General features: G+C 38.3%; 1 protein-coding gene across 3 annotated transcripts in view; it reads right to left on the reverse strand.

The window, feature by feature from the left end:
* smad10a (SMAD family member 10a) overlaps positions 1 to 14141 on the reverse strand; it is a 138544-nt gene that overhangs the window by 49813 nt on the left and 74590 nt on the right. For all 3 annotated transcript variants that reach the window (XM_039767637.1, XM_039767631.1, XM_039767622.1), the window contains 2 exons: positions 5725 to 5925; positions 1441 to 1620 (listed from right to left, as the gene is read on the reverse strand). In XM_039767637.1, coding sequence (XP_039623571.1) covers positions 1441 to 1620; positions 5725 to 5925 — 381 coding nt within the window. The remainder of the gene's footprint in view (positions 1 to 1440; positions 1621 to 5724; positions 5926 to 14141) is intronic.

The following is a 14141-nucleotide window of genomic DNA, read 5'->3' on the forward strand; positions in this document are numbered from 1 at the left end:
TATCATCAACATTAGGTGCATAAACATTTATCAAGATCATTTTACAGTTAGATAAGTCTCCCATGACCATTACATATCTCCCTTCAGGATCCAATACTACATTTGATGCTACAAATGATACTGTTCTATGTATGAGAATTCCCACACCTATAGTTTTCTTTGTAAAACTAGAATGGAACATTTGGTCCTTGCTTGGGAAATTACCCTATCATAAAACAAATATACCTCACAAATTGTTTTGCTCAACAAGTATGTTCACGCTAACAGGAGCTACTTAGGTAGCTAACTTCATACTTCTTCATAAAGATTTATAGTTAAAGCTGTAGTAAACCCTCAGGTATCCGTACAGAGAATTAATCATTTCAGAGGGGCACATTCATATCATAAAACATATCATAGGGGACTGTACTTTCTCCAATCCTGTTTAGCCCATATACATCGGACTACAAATACAACTCGAAGTCCTGCCACGTGCAAATGTTTGCAGACGACACTGCTATCGTGGGCTGCATCAGGAATGGGCAGGAAGAGGAGTATAGGAAACTAATCAAGGACTTTTGTTAAATGGTGCGACTCAAACCAACTACAACTGAACACCAGCAAAACCAAGGAGCTGGTGATGGATTTTAGTCGGCCCAGGCCCCTCATGAACCCTGTGATCATCAGAGGTGACTGTATGCAGAGGGTGCAGACCTATAAATACCTGTAAATGCATCTGGATGATAAATTGGACTGGACTGCCAATACTGATGCTCTGTGTAAGAAAGGACAGAGCCGACTATACTTCCTTAGAAGGCTGACATACTTCAACATCTCCAATAAGATGTGCAGATGTTCCATCAGACGGCTGTGGCGAGTGCCCTCTTCTACGCAGTGGTGTGCTGGGGAGGCAGTATAAAGAAGAGAGATGCCTCACGCCTGGACAAACTGGTGAGGAAGGAAGGCTCTATTGTAGACATGCAGCTGGACAGTTTGACATCTGTGGCAGAGTGACGGGCACTGAGCAGGGCTCCTGTCAATCATGGAGAATCCACTGCATCCACTGAACAGTATCATCTCCAGATAGAAGAGCAGCTTCAGCGAAAGACAGCTGTCACTGTCCTGCTCAACAGACAGACTGAGGGGATCGTTCCTTCCCCACACTATGTGACTCTTCAGTTCCACCCAGGGGGTAAACGTTAACATTATACAATGTTATTGACTGTTATACCTGTCTTGCACTCTCCACCTTGCATTTTTTTAACTTGCACTGCATTTTTATCACTCTTTAATTAATATTGTTTTCATCAGTATACTGCTGCTGGACTATGTGAATTTCCCCTTGGTGATTAATAAAGTATCTATCTATCATTACCAAACTTGTTAATCCAGTTTGGGGTTGCAAGTAGTTGCAGCCTATGCTCGCAGCATCATGCCCAATGTTTTGAGTGCAGTACTTACTATGGTACTGCTGTGATGGCTGCTGTTGATTCTGCTTAGGTGTGACATAGCCATTCTGTTGAGTAGGTCCTGTATGAGTTGAAGTGGAAGGAGGTGGTGTGGGGGCCATCTGTGGATGAGGGGGTGCAATCTGCAAGAGTCCTTCATTATGACCAGTCATTGGCAGCAGTGAGCCAGAGCCTGTAAAGAAGAAAGGTGTTAATTAAGATATCATAACATAATTGATAATGAGGTTTCTACAATCAGTCTAATTTCACAGTGTGTTATTAGTGATGAGAAATTGGTGTTTCTGAATTTAGACTCCAGCATGAGTCATGCGGGTGGAGTGGTGACTCTGAGGTTAGGAATCTGTGCTAGCAATCGGAAGGCTGCTGGTTCGAATCCTGTAAACGACAGGAGACTCTACCCTGTTGGGTCTTGAACAAGACCCATAACCTGCAATTGCTTTGCCCTGGGCATGACGTTAAACTGTATCCAGCCCTACAAGCAGGTCCTCCAGCTTACAAGGAAAACTTGGGGGTTGGTGGTAGGATTGGCACTCCAGCTACCATAAAAAAAAAACTGTTCCAGTGTGGTGCTGAGGTGAGCTCAGAATATTTTATTCTGGATTTTTTTGTCAATTGTCTTAATGTGCTAGATAATCCAAGTACATTCATCCTTTTTCTGAACCTAGTTGACTAAAGTTTAGGATTACACAGAATCAGAGCTTTACTTAACAGCAAAAGAAGAAATAACCTACCCTGGATGGAATGTTAGTCTATCATAGGACAGAATCATGTACACACCAAAAATAACTCATTCAGAACCAATTTAAACTCACCAATAAGTCTAACATGTCTTTGTGATGTTGAGGGAAAACAAGGACATGCAATTAAAAATCTTTACAGACACTGACAAGGTCTGGATTCAAAAACAGCCCTTTGTAGTTGTGATACAGTAATGCCAACTGGTATGGCAGAAATACAGACAACCATCATATAACATGTTCTTCAGGCTTTTCAAAATTAGTCTGTACAGAAATATCTCACAGTCTACTTCAACAAAAGAAAGTGGCATCACCAATAACAAGTGTAATCTTACTCACAGAACACATTAGATCTTTGGCAAGTACAAAGTGTGAAACCATTCTGTTTGAACAGGTACAGATAGCTAAACTGTTCTTTTTTCCATATAAACCCACCTGTGCCCCTGGCATGGTATTATAAGGTAATAGGAAGCTTTAACATAATTATTACTTCTGTTTTAGTAGATATTGTTTTGACTCACCCAAGGTGGCAGTTGTTTGAACTTTTACACAAAAAAATCATATCCATTATGAAACTTTTGTTTATCCTCCAAAATCTAATAAAAACTTTCAATTTCTAAATCTTCGCATTTTCTGTTCTCGTTTGTAAAATGTGCCTTTATGACAACTGTGCTTGATTAATGACAATGATTTCCCATATTTGTTTCACTCAGACACTCACCTAAATTGGAAGACATCTGCATGATTTCTGGCATTAAATAAAGTTACTTTAACAAGTAAAATTATATGAGAATTTTGCATTCATCCAGGTTATGGGAGAGAAACATTTTAACTAGAACTGTTAGTGACTTACTTGTATCCTCTGACGAAGGAAAGCTTGTTATTTTTTCTGGTCTGTTGAGGGACTGTCTTTGATAGAACTGACAATACCATTGAGCTGCATGAACTTGACAGCTTTTATCTTTGCGTGTGGTTTGTATCTTACTTATCAAGTAATTTCCAGTATAATAGCAGCATTCATTTGTTTTGAATAAATTCAGAGTTCTATTTGGCTCAATTCTGAGAACAGCATTCTGTTCTGTTCTATCTACAAACCGGATTCCAAAAAAGTTGGGACACTATACAAATCGTTAATAAAAACTGAATGCAATGATGTGGAGGTGCCAACTTCTAATATTTTATTCAGAATAGAACATAAATCACGGAACAAAAGTTTAAACTGAGAAAATGTATCATTTTAAGAGAAAAATATGTTGATTCAGAATTTCATAGTGTCAACAAATCCCAAAAAAGTTGGTACAAGGCCATTTTCACCACTGTGTGGCATCTCCCCTTCTTCTTACAACACTCAACAGATGTCTGGGGACCGAGGAGACCGGTTTCTCAAGTTTAGAAATAGGAATGCTCTCCCATTCTTGTCTAATACAGGCCTCTAACTGTTCAATCGTCTTGGGCCTTCTTTGTCGCACCTTCCTCTTTATGATGCGCCAAATGTTCTCTATTGGTGAAAGATCTGGACTGCAGACTGGCCATTTCAGTACCCGGATCCTTCTCCTACGCAGCCATGATGTTGTGATTGATGCAGAATGTGGTCTGGCATTATCTTGTTGAAAAATGCAGGGTCTTCCCTGAAGGAGATGACGTCTGGATGGGAGCATATGTTGTTCTAGAACCTGAATATACATTGATGGTGCCTTTCCAGACATGCAAGCTGCCCATGCCACACGCACTCATGCAACCCCATACCATCAGAGATGCAGGCTTCTGAACTGAATTGATAACAACTTGGGTTGTCCTTGTCCTCTTTGCCGTCCCAGATTACCAAAAAGAACTTCGAATCGTGACTCGTCTGACCACAGAACAGTCTTCCATTTTGCCACACTCCATTTTAAATGATCCCTGGCCCAGTGACAACGCCTGAGCTTGTGGATCTTGCTTAGAAATCGCTTCTTCTTTGCACTGTAGAGTTTCAGCTGGCAACGGCGGATGGCACGGTGGATTGTGTTCACTGACAATGGTTTCTGGAAGTATTCCTGAGCCCATTCTGTGATTTCCTTTACAGTAGCATTCCTGTTTGTGGTGCAGTGTCGTTTAAGGGCCTGGAGATCACGGGCATCCAGTATGGTTTTACGGCCTTGACCCTTACGCACAGAGATTGTTCCTTCTCTGAATCTTCGGATGATGTTATGCACAGTTGATGATGATAGATGCAAAGTCTTTGCAATTTTTCGCTGGGTAACACCTTTCTGATATTGCTCCACTATCTTTCTGCGCAACATTGTGGGAATTGGTGATCCTCTACCCATCTTGGCTTCTGAGAGACACTGCAACTCTGAGAAGCTCTTTTTATACCCAATCATGTTGCCAATTGACCTAATTAGTGTTTATTGGTCTTCCAGCTCTTCGTTATGCTCAAATTTACTTTTTCCAGCCTCTTATTGCTACTTGTCCCAACTTTTTGGGGATTTGTTGACACCATGAAATTTTGAATCAACATATTTTTCCTTTAAAATGATACATTTACTCGGATTAAACGTTTGATCTGTCATCTACGTTCTATTACAAATAAAATATTGACATTTGCCATCTCCACATCATTGCATTCAGTTTTTATTCACAATTTGTTTAGTGTCCCAACTTTTTTGGAATCCGGTTTGTAAATCTAGGTTATTCTATGTTGGGGCCCTTACAGACCAATATAGGAGAGGAACAGCCAAGCTCCCCAACGTGACCTCTTTAATGCTTTGGCCTGAGTAAGGGTACACTAAATGACCTCTGTTCAATTTAAGGAAAATAATGGTGAGGGTTTCTGTTTAATGATTTTTTTGGTAATGATATGGCAAAAACAAAATAAGAGCTTTATAGGCCAAAAACTATTGCACCCTGCTATAATGCTTCATTTTAAATTGTTCCTCCATCAGTATACATCTAATGCAAAATATAGCATGTAATGCTAGTTGCAGTACTGCCATATTATTACTGTTTTTGTGTCTCTTCACTTGCTCAGACTTTCACTTAGAAGAACTTCAAAATAATAACTTTAATCTGCAAGAAGAGACTAATGATCTGGAAGTGAACAACATATTATACTAAGAAATGCCAACATATTATTGACCAGCATATCCCAGAACAATGAAATAAAAAAATTAACTGATTTTTAGCTTGTCCCATAATATAGCTGTATGCAGAATTAAAAAGTAAAATATATGGAAAAATACTGCATACATTGTCAAGTGAAAAACTTAATGAAACACTAAATCTTAGGAATATTATGGAAAATTTGTGGCAAATGCTAGACATGTTAAATTTCTCTTTCCATGAATGGATAAAATTATACATACTGAAAAAGAATGAATATGAATCTGATGCAGAATAAAAAACAATTTAAAAATTATAAACAAATTGGAATATTTATGGCTTCTAGTAAAATACTAGAACTACTATACTACTTTAGCAAACTATCAATCTTACGTATTTTACTTTACACTGGCTAGTATACAGTTGATAGACAACACTCTGGATACTTGTGACATCCTTACCATTTGGAGAGAGGGGTATGTTAGGATACAGATTTACAAGTGGGGGTCTTGAGGTTTCAGGAAGTTGCAACGGCGGCAAAGGTTGACTAAACGGGTCAGGTGGCGGCAGCTTCATTCCACTGGAGTGGTCAGCTTGTGTGGGCATATCTAATTGGACACAATCGTGCATGAATTCTTCTTTAATCAAACGGGCAGGAGGAGCTGTGGACATAGAGATGCAGAGTAAGTGCAAAGGAATTAATGTTAAGTATATATTGGAATGGTACCAAATGAAATAAACATTGCATATAATTAACCTATATCTTAATGTACTAATACTTTCTACAAGTAGGAAGTCAGACAAAGTGCAGTGCCAGTTTCAAACAGCTACAACTATGAATCACATTAGTGCCTTGAATGACCACCAGAACTCACGAAAGACTGCATAGACATAATCTATAAACTGCTAGCAAGTATATATCACATTAGTTACAAATAAAATTTGCTCACTTACAAAAATATAAAAGTAACTTGACAAAAGTACAAGCCCCAGCTTTTACCGATCTATAATTTAGAGATCACTATTGGGACTTAAGAAATTACACCAGAGGATGGCATGTGTTTAAACAACAAATCATATTGAGAGACACACATTCATAAAAGTATTGATTTTTAAGAATTAAATCTGAACTCAAGAAGATAACAATCATCACTCCATAATCTGGTTTCACCATCTCTCTCTCCCTCTAAGCAAAGAGAATGGCCTCTTGATGGTAGTACTCCATTTTGAGGACTCTAAAATCCATCCCTACAAAGATTAGTTGCTGTTTTTATAATAGATTATTCAGTCACTCTATAGTCATATTTTCCTGCCTTGTCATTATTAATTATTTTTTAAGGTGACAATTTATAAAATGGATTTAATACAAAAAATTGGTATAGAATTAAAAAGTAAATAAATCAAATTATATGAAATTTGTTGTGGCAAAATTTCAAGTAGGTATTATTTTATAATTTTAGCTATGACTATGCAAAGAAATAATCCTTCCAATTAAACAAAGAGGTAAATTAAAGAATTCAAATAAACATAAACAATATCCACAGAAAACCAGGATAAAGGTTTGAAAAGGGCTGCTGTGATATAGCACATACTGTACGTGTATCATCAGTGTGTAGACTCAAAGTTTCACTTTTCTGTGACAGGAATAATTTATCCGATTACTGTTTATTCTAGTTTTCTTTATTCAATTCTTACCGTAATTAGAATTAGGCATCACTGTTAGCCTACTTATTGCCTGTATGGAGTTTGCATGTTCAATGTCTGTATGTATGAGTTTTTCTCTTGGTACTCTAGTCTTCCTCCCAAATCCTGAAGATGTGTGGTTCAGGTTAACTTACAATCTAAATTAGACTGGTGGGTGTGAATGTAGTTGTGTGCATGAATGTACCCTGTCAATGACTTTAATCTCCATCCAGGTTGCTTCCTGTCTTGCATCTGAAGCTGCTGGAATAGGCTATAAATTGGATTAAGCTCGTTAGAAAATGGATGAATGTATGAATAATTAGTATAAGAGAGTTCTATTGAAACCGATGCATCTCACCAGTATGTATTAAGTTTACATGGAAGCATATACACAAATGTAATGTTGAAACTCGGGGAAACATTGCATCTTTATTACACACAAGAAGCCAAAGTTCCAACACCAGCATATCAGAAAGTCTAGTGATTTTCAACCCATTTTGTAGTGCCTTTAGCCACATTCTGGCTTTGTGCTACTTATGCAAAACAAGTTCTCTAGTTTGCATTATTTATGCACACATGGTAAATGTAGACAATTATTATTATTTTATTAAAATGTAAAAGAGAATTATAATAGCAAAGAAGTGTATAACCATTTATTGGTCAACAAAAGCAATCTGTATCCATTTTTTTTTTTCACTCAAAATTATTAATCAAATGTATGGTCAGAATCCCACTCTGGGCAGCATTTTCTTCAAGGCAAAAACCAGGGGCCTCATGTGTAAACGGTGTGTACGCACAGAAATGTTGCGTAAGAACTTTTCCTCGTTCAAATCGAGATGTATAAAACCTACACTTGGCGTAAAGCCACGCACTTTTCCACAGTACCTCATACCTTGTCGTGACGAAGTTCTCCGCTCGGTTTTGCAGACTGGCGGCACCGAGCGTCAAAGCAATGCTACTGTTCCTGTGTGGTTATTATTTTCCTGACACGGCTTTATAAATACACTGAAACTAACCGCATATTGTTTATTAGTGTAACGCATCTGATTGTAATTAACTTGTAACAATATAATGGTCCAGGGAATAGCCATAGTATTCCAAATACCATAACTGCTTTAGCGTTGTTACTCTCACTGCACCTTTTTCTTCTTCTTCTTTCAGCTCCTCCAGTTAGGAGTTGCCACAGCGGATCATCTTTTTCCATATTACTCTCACTGCCCCACTAGGAGTATTTATATCACTGTATCTGAGTGTGAATCACAGCAGCAGCTGATCGGAAAGAGAATTATCGGTATACAGCGTCAAGCACACACTGCCTCGGCTACGCCAAAACGTTTCAAAGCCTTTCCTGTACGGACGCGTATTTACATATGATGACGATATCATTTTTAAGGTGAAATGCAGCAAAATATGTTTATAATATTATACAAATAAAACTGTAACTTCATTTAAATAAACTATATTCTTCACTGGGAGTGTTGTGAAGGATAGAATAAATAAACATGTACTACGAAGATATTTCAATGTTCCTTAAACGTTTTGAAGAATCGAGGCTCTAAGCTTACAGATGACTAAACTTCTATTACAGAGCTGATTGTGTGGTGATTGGGTGTTTGGGGAAAGAAAAGCAAGGACTGCAGTGGCGGCTACGGCAATATATATTGAACTAGCAAAATACCCGCGTAGAAGTAGTGTGTTAAAGAAGTTATGAAAAATAAAAGGAAACATTTTAAAAATAACGTAACATGATTGTCAATGTAATTGTTTTGTCACTGTTATGAGTGTTGCTGTCATATATATATATATATATATATATATATATATATATATATATATACACACACACACACACATATAAACATAAATAAATAGCTACATATACACATACCTACATATGCAAAAATATATACATATATACACACATACATATATACATACATACAGATAAATATAAATATATATACACACATATATTATTTATATATATATATATATATATATATATATACACACACACACACACACACAGACACATATATACAGATCTACATATATATATATATATATATATATATATATATACACACATATACATATCTACATATATACACACACATATATACTCAGCAAAAAAAGACACATCCCTTTTTCAGGACTGTGTATTTCAACAATAATGTTTTAAAAATCCAAATAACTTTACAGATCTTCATTGTAAAGGGTTTAAACAATGTTTTCCATGCATGTTCAATTAACCATAATCAATTAATTAACATGCACCTGTGGAATGGTCGTTAAGACCTTAACAGCTTAAAGAAAGTAGGCATTCAAGGTCACAGTTCTAAAAACGCAGGACACTAAAGAGACTTGTCTACCGACTGTGAAAAACACCCAAAGAAAGATGCCCAGGGTCCCTGCTCATCTGCGTGAACGTGCATTAGGCATGCTGCAGGGAGGCATGTGGACTGCTGATGTGGCTAGGGCAATAAATTGCCATGTCCGCACTGTGAGATGCCTAAGACAGGGAGACAGGAAGGACAGCTGATCATCCTCGCAGTGGAAGACCACGTGTAACAACACCTGCACAGGATCGGTACATCCGAATATCACACCTGTGTGACAGGTACAGGATGGCCACAACAACTGCCCGAGTCACACCAGGAACACACAATCCCTCCATCTGTGCTCAGACTGTCTGCAATAGGCTGAGAGAGGCTGGATTGAGGGCTTGTAGGCCTGTTGTAAGGCAGGTCCTTACCAGACATCACCAGCAACAACGCCGCCTATGGGCTCAAACCCACCTTCGCTGGACCAGACAGGAGTGGCAAAAAGTGCTCTTCACTGATGAGTCACGGTTTTGTCTCACCAGGGGTGATGGACGGATTTGTGTTTATCGTCGAAGGAATTGAGCACGTCTGGGACCTGTTGGATCGCAGGGTGAGGGCTAGGGCCATTCCCACCAGAAATGTCCAGGAACTTGCAGGTGCCTTGGTGGAAGAGTGGGGTAACATCTCACAGCAAGAACTGACAAATCTGGTCCAGTCCATGAGGAGGAGATGCACTGCAGTACTTCAAGCAGCTGGTGGCCACACCAGATACTGACTGGTACTTTTGATTTTGAGCCTCCCTTCATTCAGGGACACATTGTGAAACATTTTTAGTTTATGTCTTATGGTGTTGACTCTTTTAGTGTTCATACAAATATTTACACATTAAGTTTACTGAAAGTAAAAACAGTTGAAAGTCAGAGGACGTTTCTTTTTTTGCTGAGTATACGTATATACATATCTACATATATATACACACACACATACATACATGTATATATACATATATATATATATATATATAGCAAAATTCCCGCGCTTCGCAGTGACGAAGAACTGCTTTTAAATTTTTATTAAGAAGAAAAGAAAACCTTTTTAAACTGAGGGAAAATATACCAATAACTATCTGTTAAGGATCTCTTTGTATACCACGTTGTCAGTTCAGCAGTCCGGTTGTAATATGACCAAGCTGTGCACTGAGATTACTTTTGAGAATGCAACGTATAGTTTTGTCCAGGAGGAAAGCAATGTTGCCTCAAATCAATGGCAACCTTTTGTAGGGTGTGTCCCTGAGACTTATTAATTGTCATCGCGAAGCAGAGCCTTACTGGAAATTTGAGGCATTTCAATTGAAATGGGAGATCAGAGGGTATAAAGGGGATGCCAGGAATACATTCAGAGTGTGGCGCTCTGCTGTTTTTTTGTGTAGCTGCTTTCACACAGCTTCTCCGATGCTTTATAAACGAAAGCCATATAAGGCCATCGTTTCTCTTTGCTTCGCGGTTCTGTACTGTTTTATTGTTCATTACGATTCTTATAGTTATTGTGTAGCTATTCGAGACTTACTTTACTGTTCAGGTACCCATTTCCTTTATTTAATCCGCGGCTTGTATATTATTTTTTGTTTGTTTATTACGATTATAGATATTTATTGATTCTTTTCTTTAGCTGACTGCCTGCTCATATAAGACGCTCCGCTGGTTTTTTGTGAAACAGCCTTTACACAGCTTCTCCGCTGTTTTATAAACGAACAACATATAAAGCCATCACCTTGTCAATTGTGTAATGCGTTTTTTGAACAGGTTTGATGCATGGAAGTGATCACTCGTACTGTGTTCAGTCAGTTCACGTGAGCTGCTCTCTTGTGTGATGTTGCGATGTCCACGGCTTCATTTAATGTTAGCTAAGACCTGGCACTTAAAAGTTTCTGGCTGCACTCCGGTTGTAATATGAAGAAGCTGCGCAAGCTCACTCTTGAGAATGCAACGTATAGTTATCCAGGAGAAAAGCAATCTTGCCTAAAATCAATGGCATCATTTTGTAGGGTCTGTCCCTGAGACTTATTACTTGTCATCGCGCAGCAGAGCCTTACTGGAAATTGGAGGCATCTGAATTGAAATGGGAGATCACAGGGTATAAAGGGGATGCGAGGAATACATTGAGTGTGGAGAAACTCTAGAGACAGCGTGTGTATTAACTTGTGGATTTTTCTGCAAGTATTTGGTGGCAGCGTGACGAAGTTGCTTCCGCAAGACCGCCTAAGTGTGGAGCTCAACTCGGAGCATATTCTTTTCCTACCTTGTCAATTGTGTAATGCATTTTTTGAACAGGTTTGATGCATGGAAGTGATCACTCATACTGCGTTCAGTCAGTTCACGTGAGCTGCTCTCTTGTGTGATGTTGTGATGTCCACAGCTTTATTTAATGTTAGCTAAGACCCGGCACTTAAAAGTTTCTCGCAAAAGCAATTTTAACTCTGTTACAAAGTGATCCAAAGTCTCGTTTATACTTCGTGTCTTCTCATTAAACTTGTATCTCGCGAATAAAGTATTCTGTGTTTTTCTTCAGTGCTCTTTGGGAGCTCTTCCTTCTTTTCTATGTACTGCGGTCACAGTCAGTTCACGTGATTACGTGGGAGGCGTGATGATGTCACACGCAGCTCCGCCCCCCCCACGGCCATCGAGCTAACGTCCATTACAGTATATGGAGAAAAATACATTCTAGTTATGACCATTACGCATAGAATTTCGAAATGAAACCTGCCCAACTTTTGAAAGTAAGCTGTAAGGAATGAGCCTGCCAAATTTCAACCTTCTACCTACACGGGAAGTTGGAGAATTAGTGATGAGTGAGTCAGTGAGGGCTTTGCCTTTTATTAGTATAGATATAAAACAGAAAGTGAAAATAACAACACAGCGACAAATTTCGGCAAAAGTTAAATGCTTGTGTCATGAGCACGAGGCGGCTATGTAGTGTCTGTAACAGACGTGGCTATCCACCTTGCATAAGCTACTTTACTGACATTGGCGGGTGAAGGAGCCACTGATTCTTCCTCTGTCCAGTGCCACCACAAGCCTAGAGCCGCCCCGAGTACTGCTGCAATAAATTATTTCATCGAAGGTCGCACACAATCACTGCGCCATGAAAGCCATGTTTAATAACGTACTTTAACTCCTATCATCATAAAAATGATATCACGTATACATCTCAGTATTTTAGTTATTCAGAGAGCTGTAATATCACAAATGTAATGGATTCTGTGTCCAGTTGGAGGTTAGAGAGCCGGTTTAAGAAGCAAGTAGTAATTCATACACATAGAGCACATAGAAGATCAAATACAAAACAAAGCATTTAACGTGCTACTTTAATTACGATGTGATTTGAGAAACTGGTTAATTAAACGATTTTAAGATGAAGTTTATGATGTTCTACTTTAATGACAAAATAAACTACGTTATTAAAGTGGAAATGTCGAGATTGAAGTTCACATTTCGTTCTTTTTCCCCACTGTGTGCCATATTTTCTCTGTACCCTAATAAGCTTTCATATGACACTCAGACAGTGTGCTACAACTGGCCTTTTCACGGCGATTTTGATATGTGACTTCTTTTTTATTTCAGGCACTGTGCGATTTTGTTTACGTGAGCTTTCAAGTTTCTCCAACACGCTATGTCGCTCGATCAACTTCCTTTTGTTGATTATACCACGATTTATTTGAACAAATAGTATGTTTTTCCTTTGCCTCCACTTGGTATTCGCTGAAATTCTTATATTTTCCCCTGTGCTTTTTCCATTGTCTTTTCACTGAAGGCTGAGCTTAAGGGCGATTTATATTCATTTACATATTCAAAGAGGCGTAATTCTGGGAGGAGTTGGGGCGTTACATAAAGCGCGTGCACGAGCGTTACTTTTCACGCTGATTGGGATTTATGTAGCAGAAGAATGTGGAAGTTGGAGTACGCACAGATTTCTGCATCTGGATTTTTCTGTGTGCAAGCACATTTCGGCTTTTGTGCTTACGCCATGTTATAGTGCAAGTTCTACGCACGGCGTTATACATGAGGCCCCAGGCCACTAGTAGGGAGCCAATTCGACTGCATAGCATACTCATGTACAAAATTAGTCATTAATAGAGGATCAAATGACAGTTGTCAACCATCCTAACATGAACATCTTTGTGACATAAGAGAAAGTCTAATATACCTAAAAAAACCTTTGAACACTTGGAGAACATGCAAAGTCTATATGTCCTATTCCAAGTGTTGAGTAACAACACTAACTACTACATCACCATACCACGCTAGTTCCCAGTAATTCTAACTAATGCATTAATTTATCACTGGGATGAAAAAAATAATATTTAGCAGCTCTTTTAGACTGAAGACAATAGCCATTATTTACACTTACAATGAATGTTCATTATGCTTTCATAAGCCCCATTTGTCTTCATATCAAATATGTACAGCATTTAAAAACACTGAATTAGCAAGTACACATATTGCATTGTATTTATGGTATTTTTTATTTTACTTACCCCATGTAGCTTGTAGTGATGTGCTGGGCAACAGCAAACAATACCAAAAATGTCCAAGGAAAAAAATCACATGTTACTCAAGTTGCATAACCTACATATGATAGGTCATATAGTCATATGCTCACAATATGCAAAACATATGTATATCCTGCTAAAATACTGTTAAATAAATACTTCTGGAAAATAAAAGTAGAGCACAAACAAGAAACACTCTTACACGGGATGGAGCTTCTGAATTGAAGACCACATTTCTCTGCCTCTGCACTGGTCAAGAGTCCTATATTTAATTTAAAACTGCAATCTTGTTCCTGTTAATGCACTACTCTAATTTTGCAGA

The sequence above is a fragment of the Polypterus senegalus genome, chromosome 1, assembly GCF_016835505.1.
Source record: "Polypterus senegalus isolate Bchr_013 chromosome 1, ASM1683550v1, whole genome shotgun sequence".
In the NCBI taxonomy this organism is placed as follows: Eukaryota; Metazoa; Chordata; class Cladistia; order Polypteriformes; family Polypteridae; genus Polypterus; species Polypterus senegalus.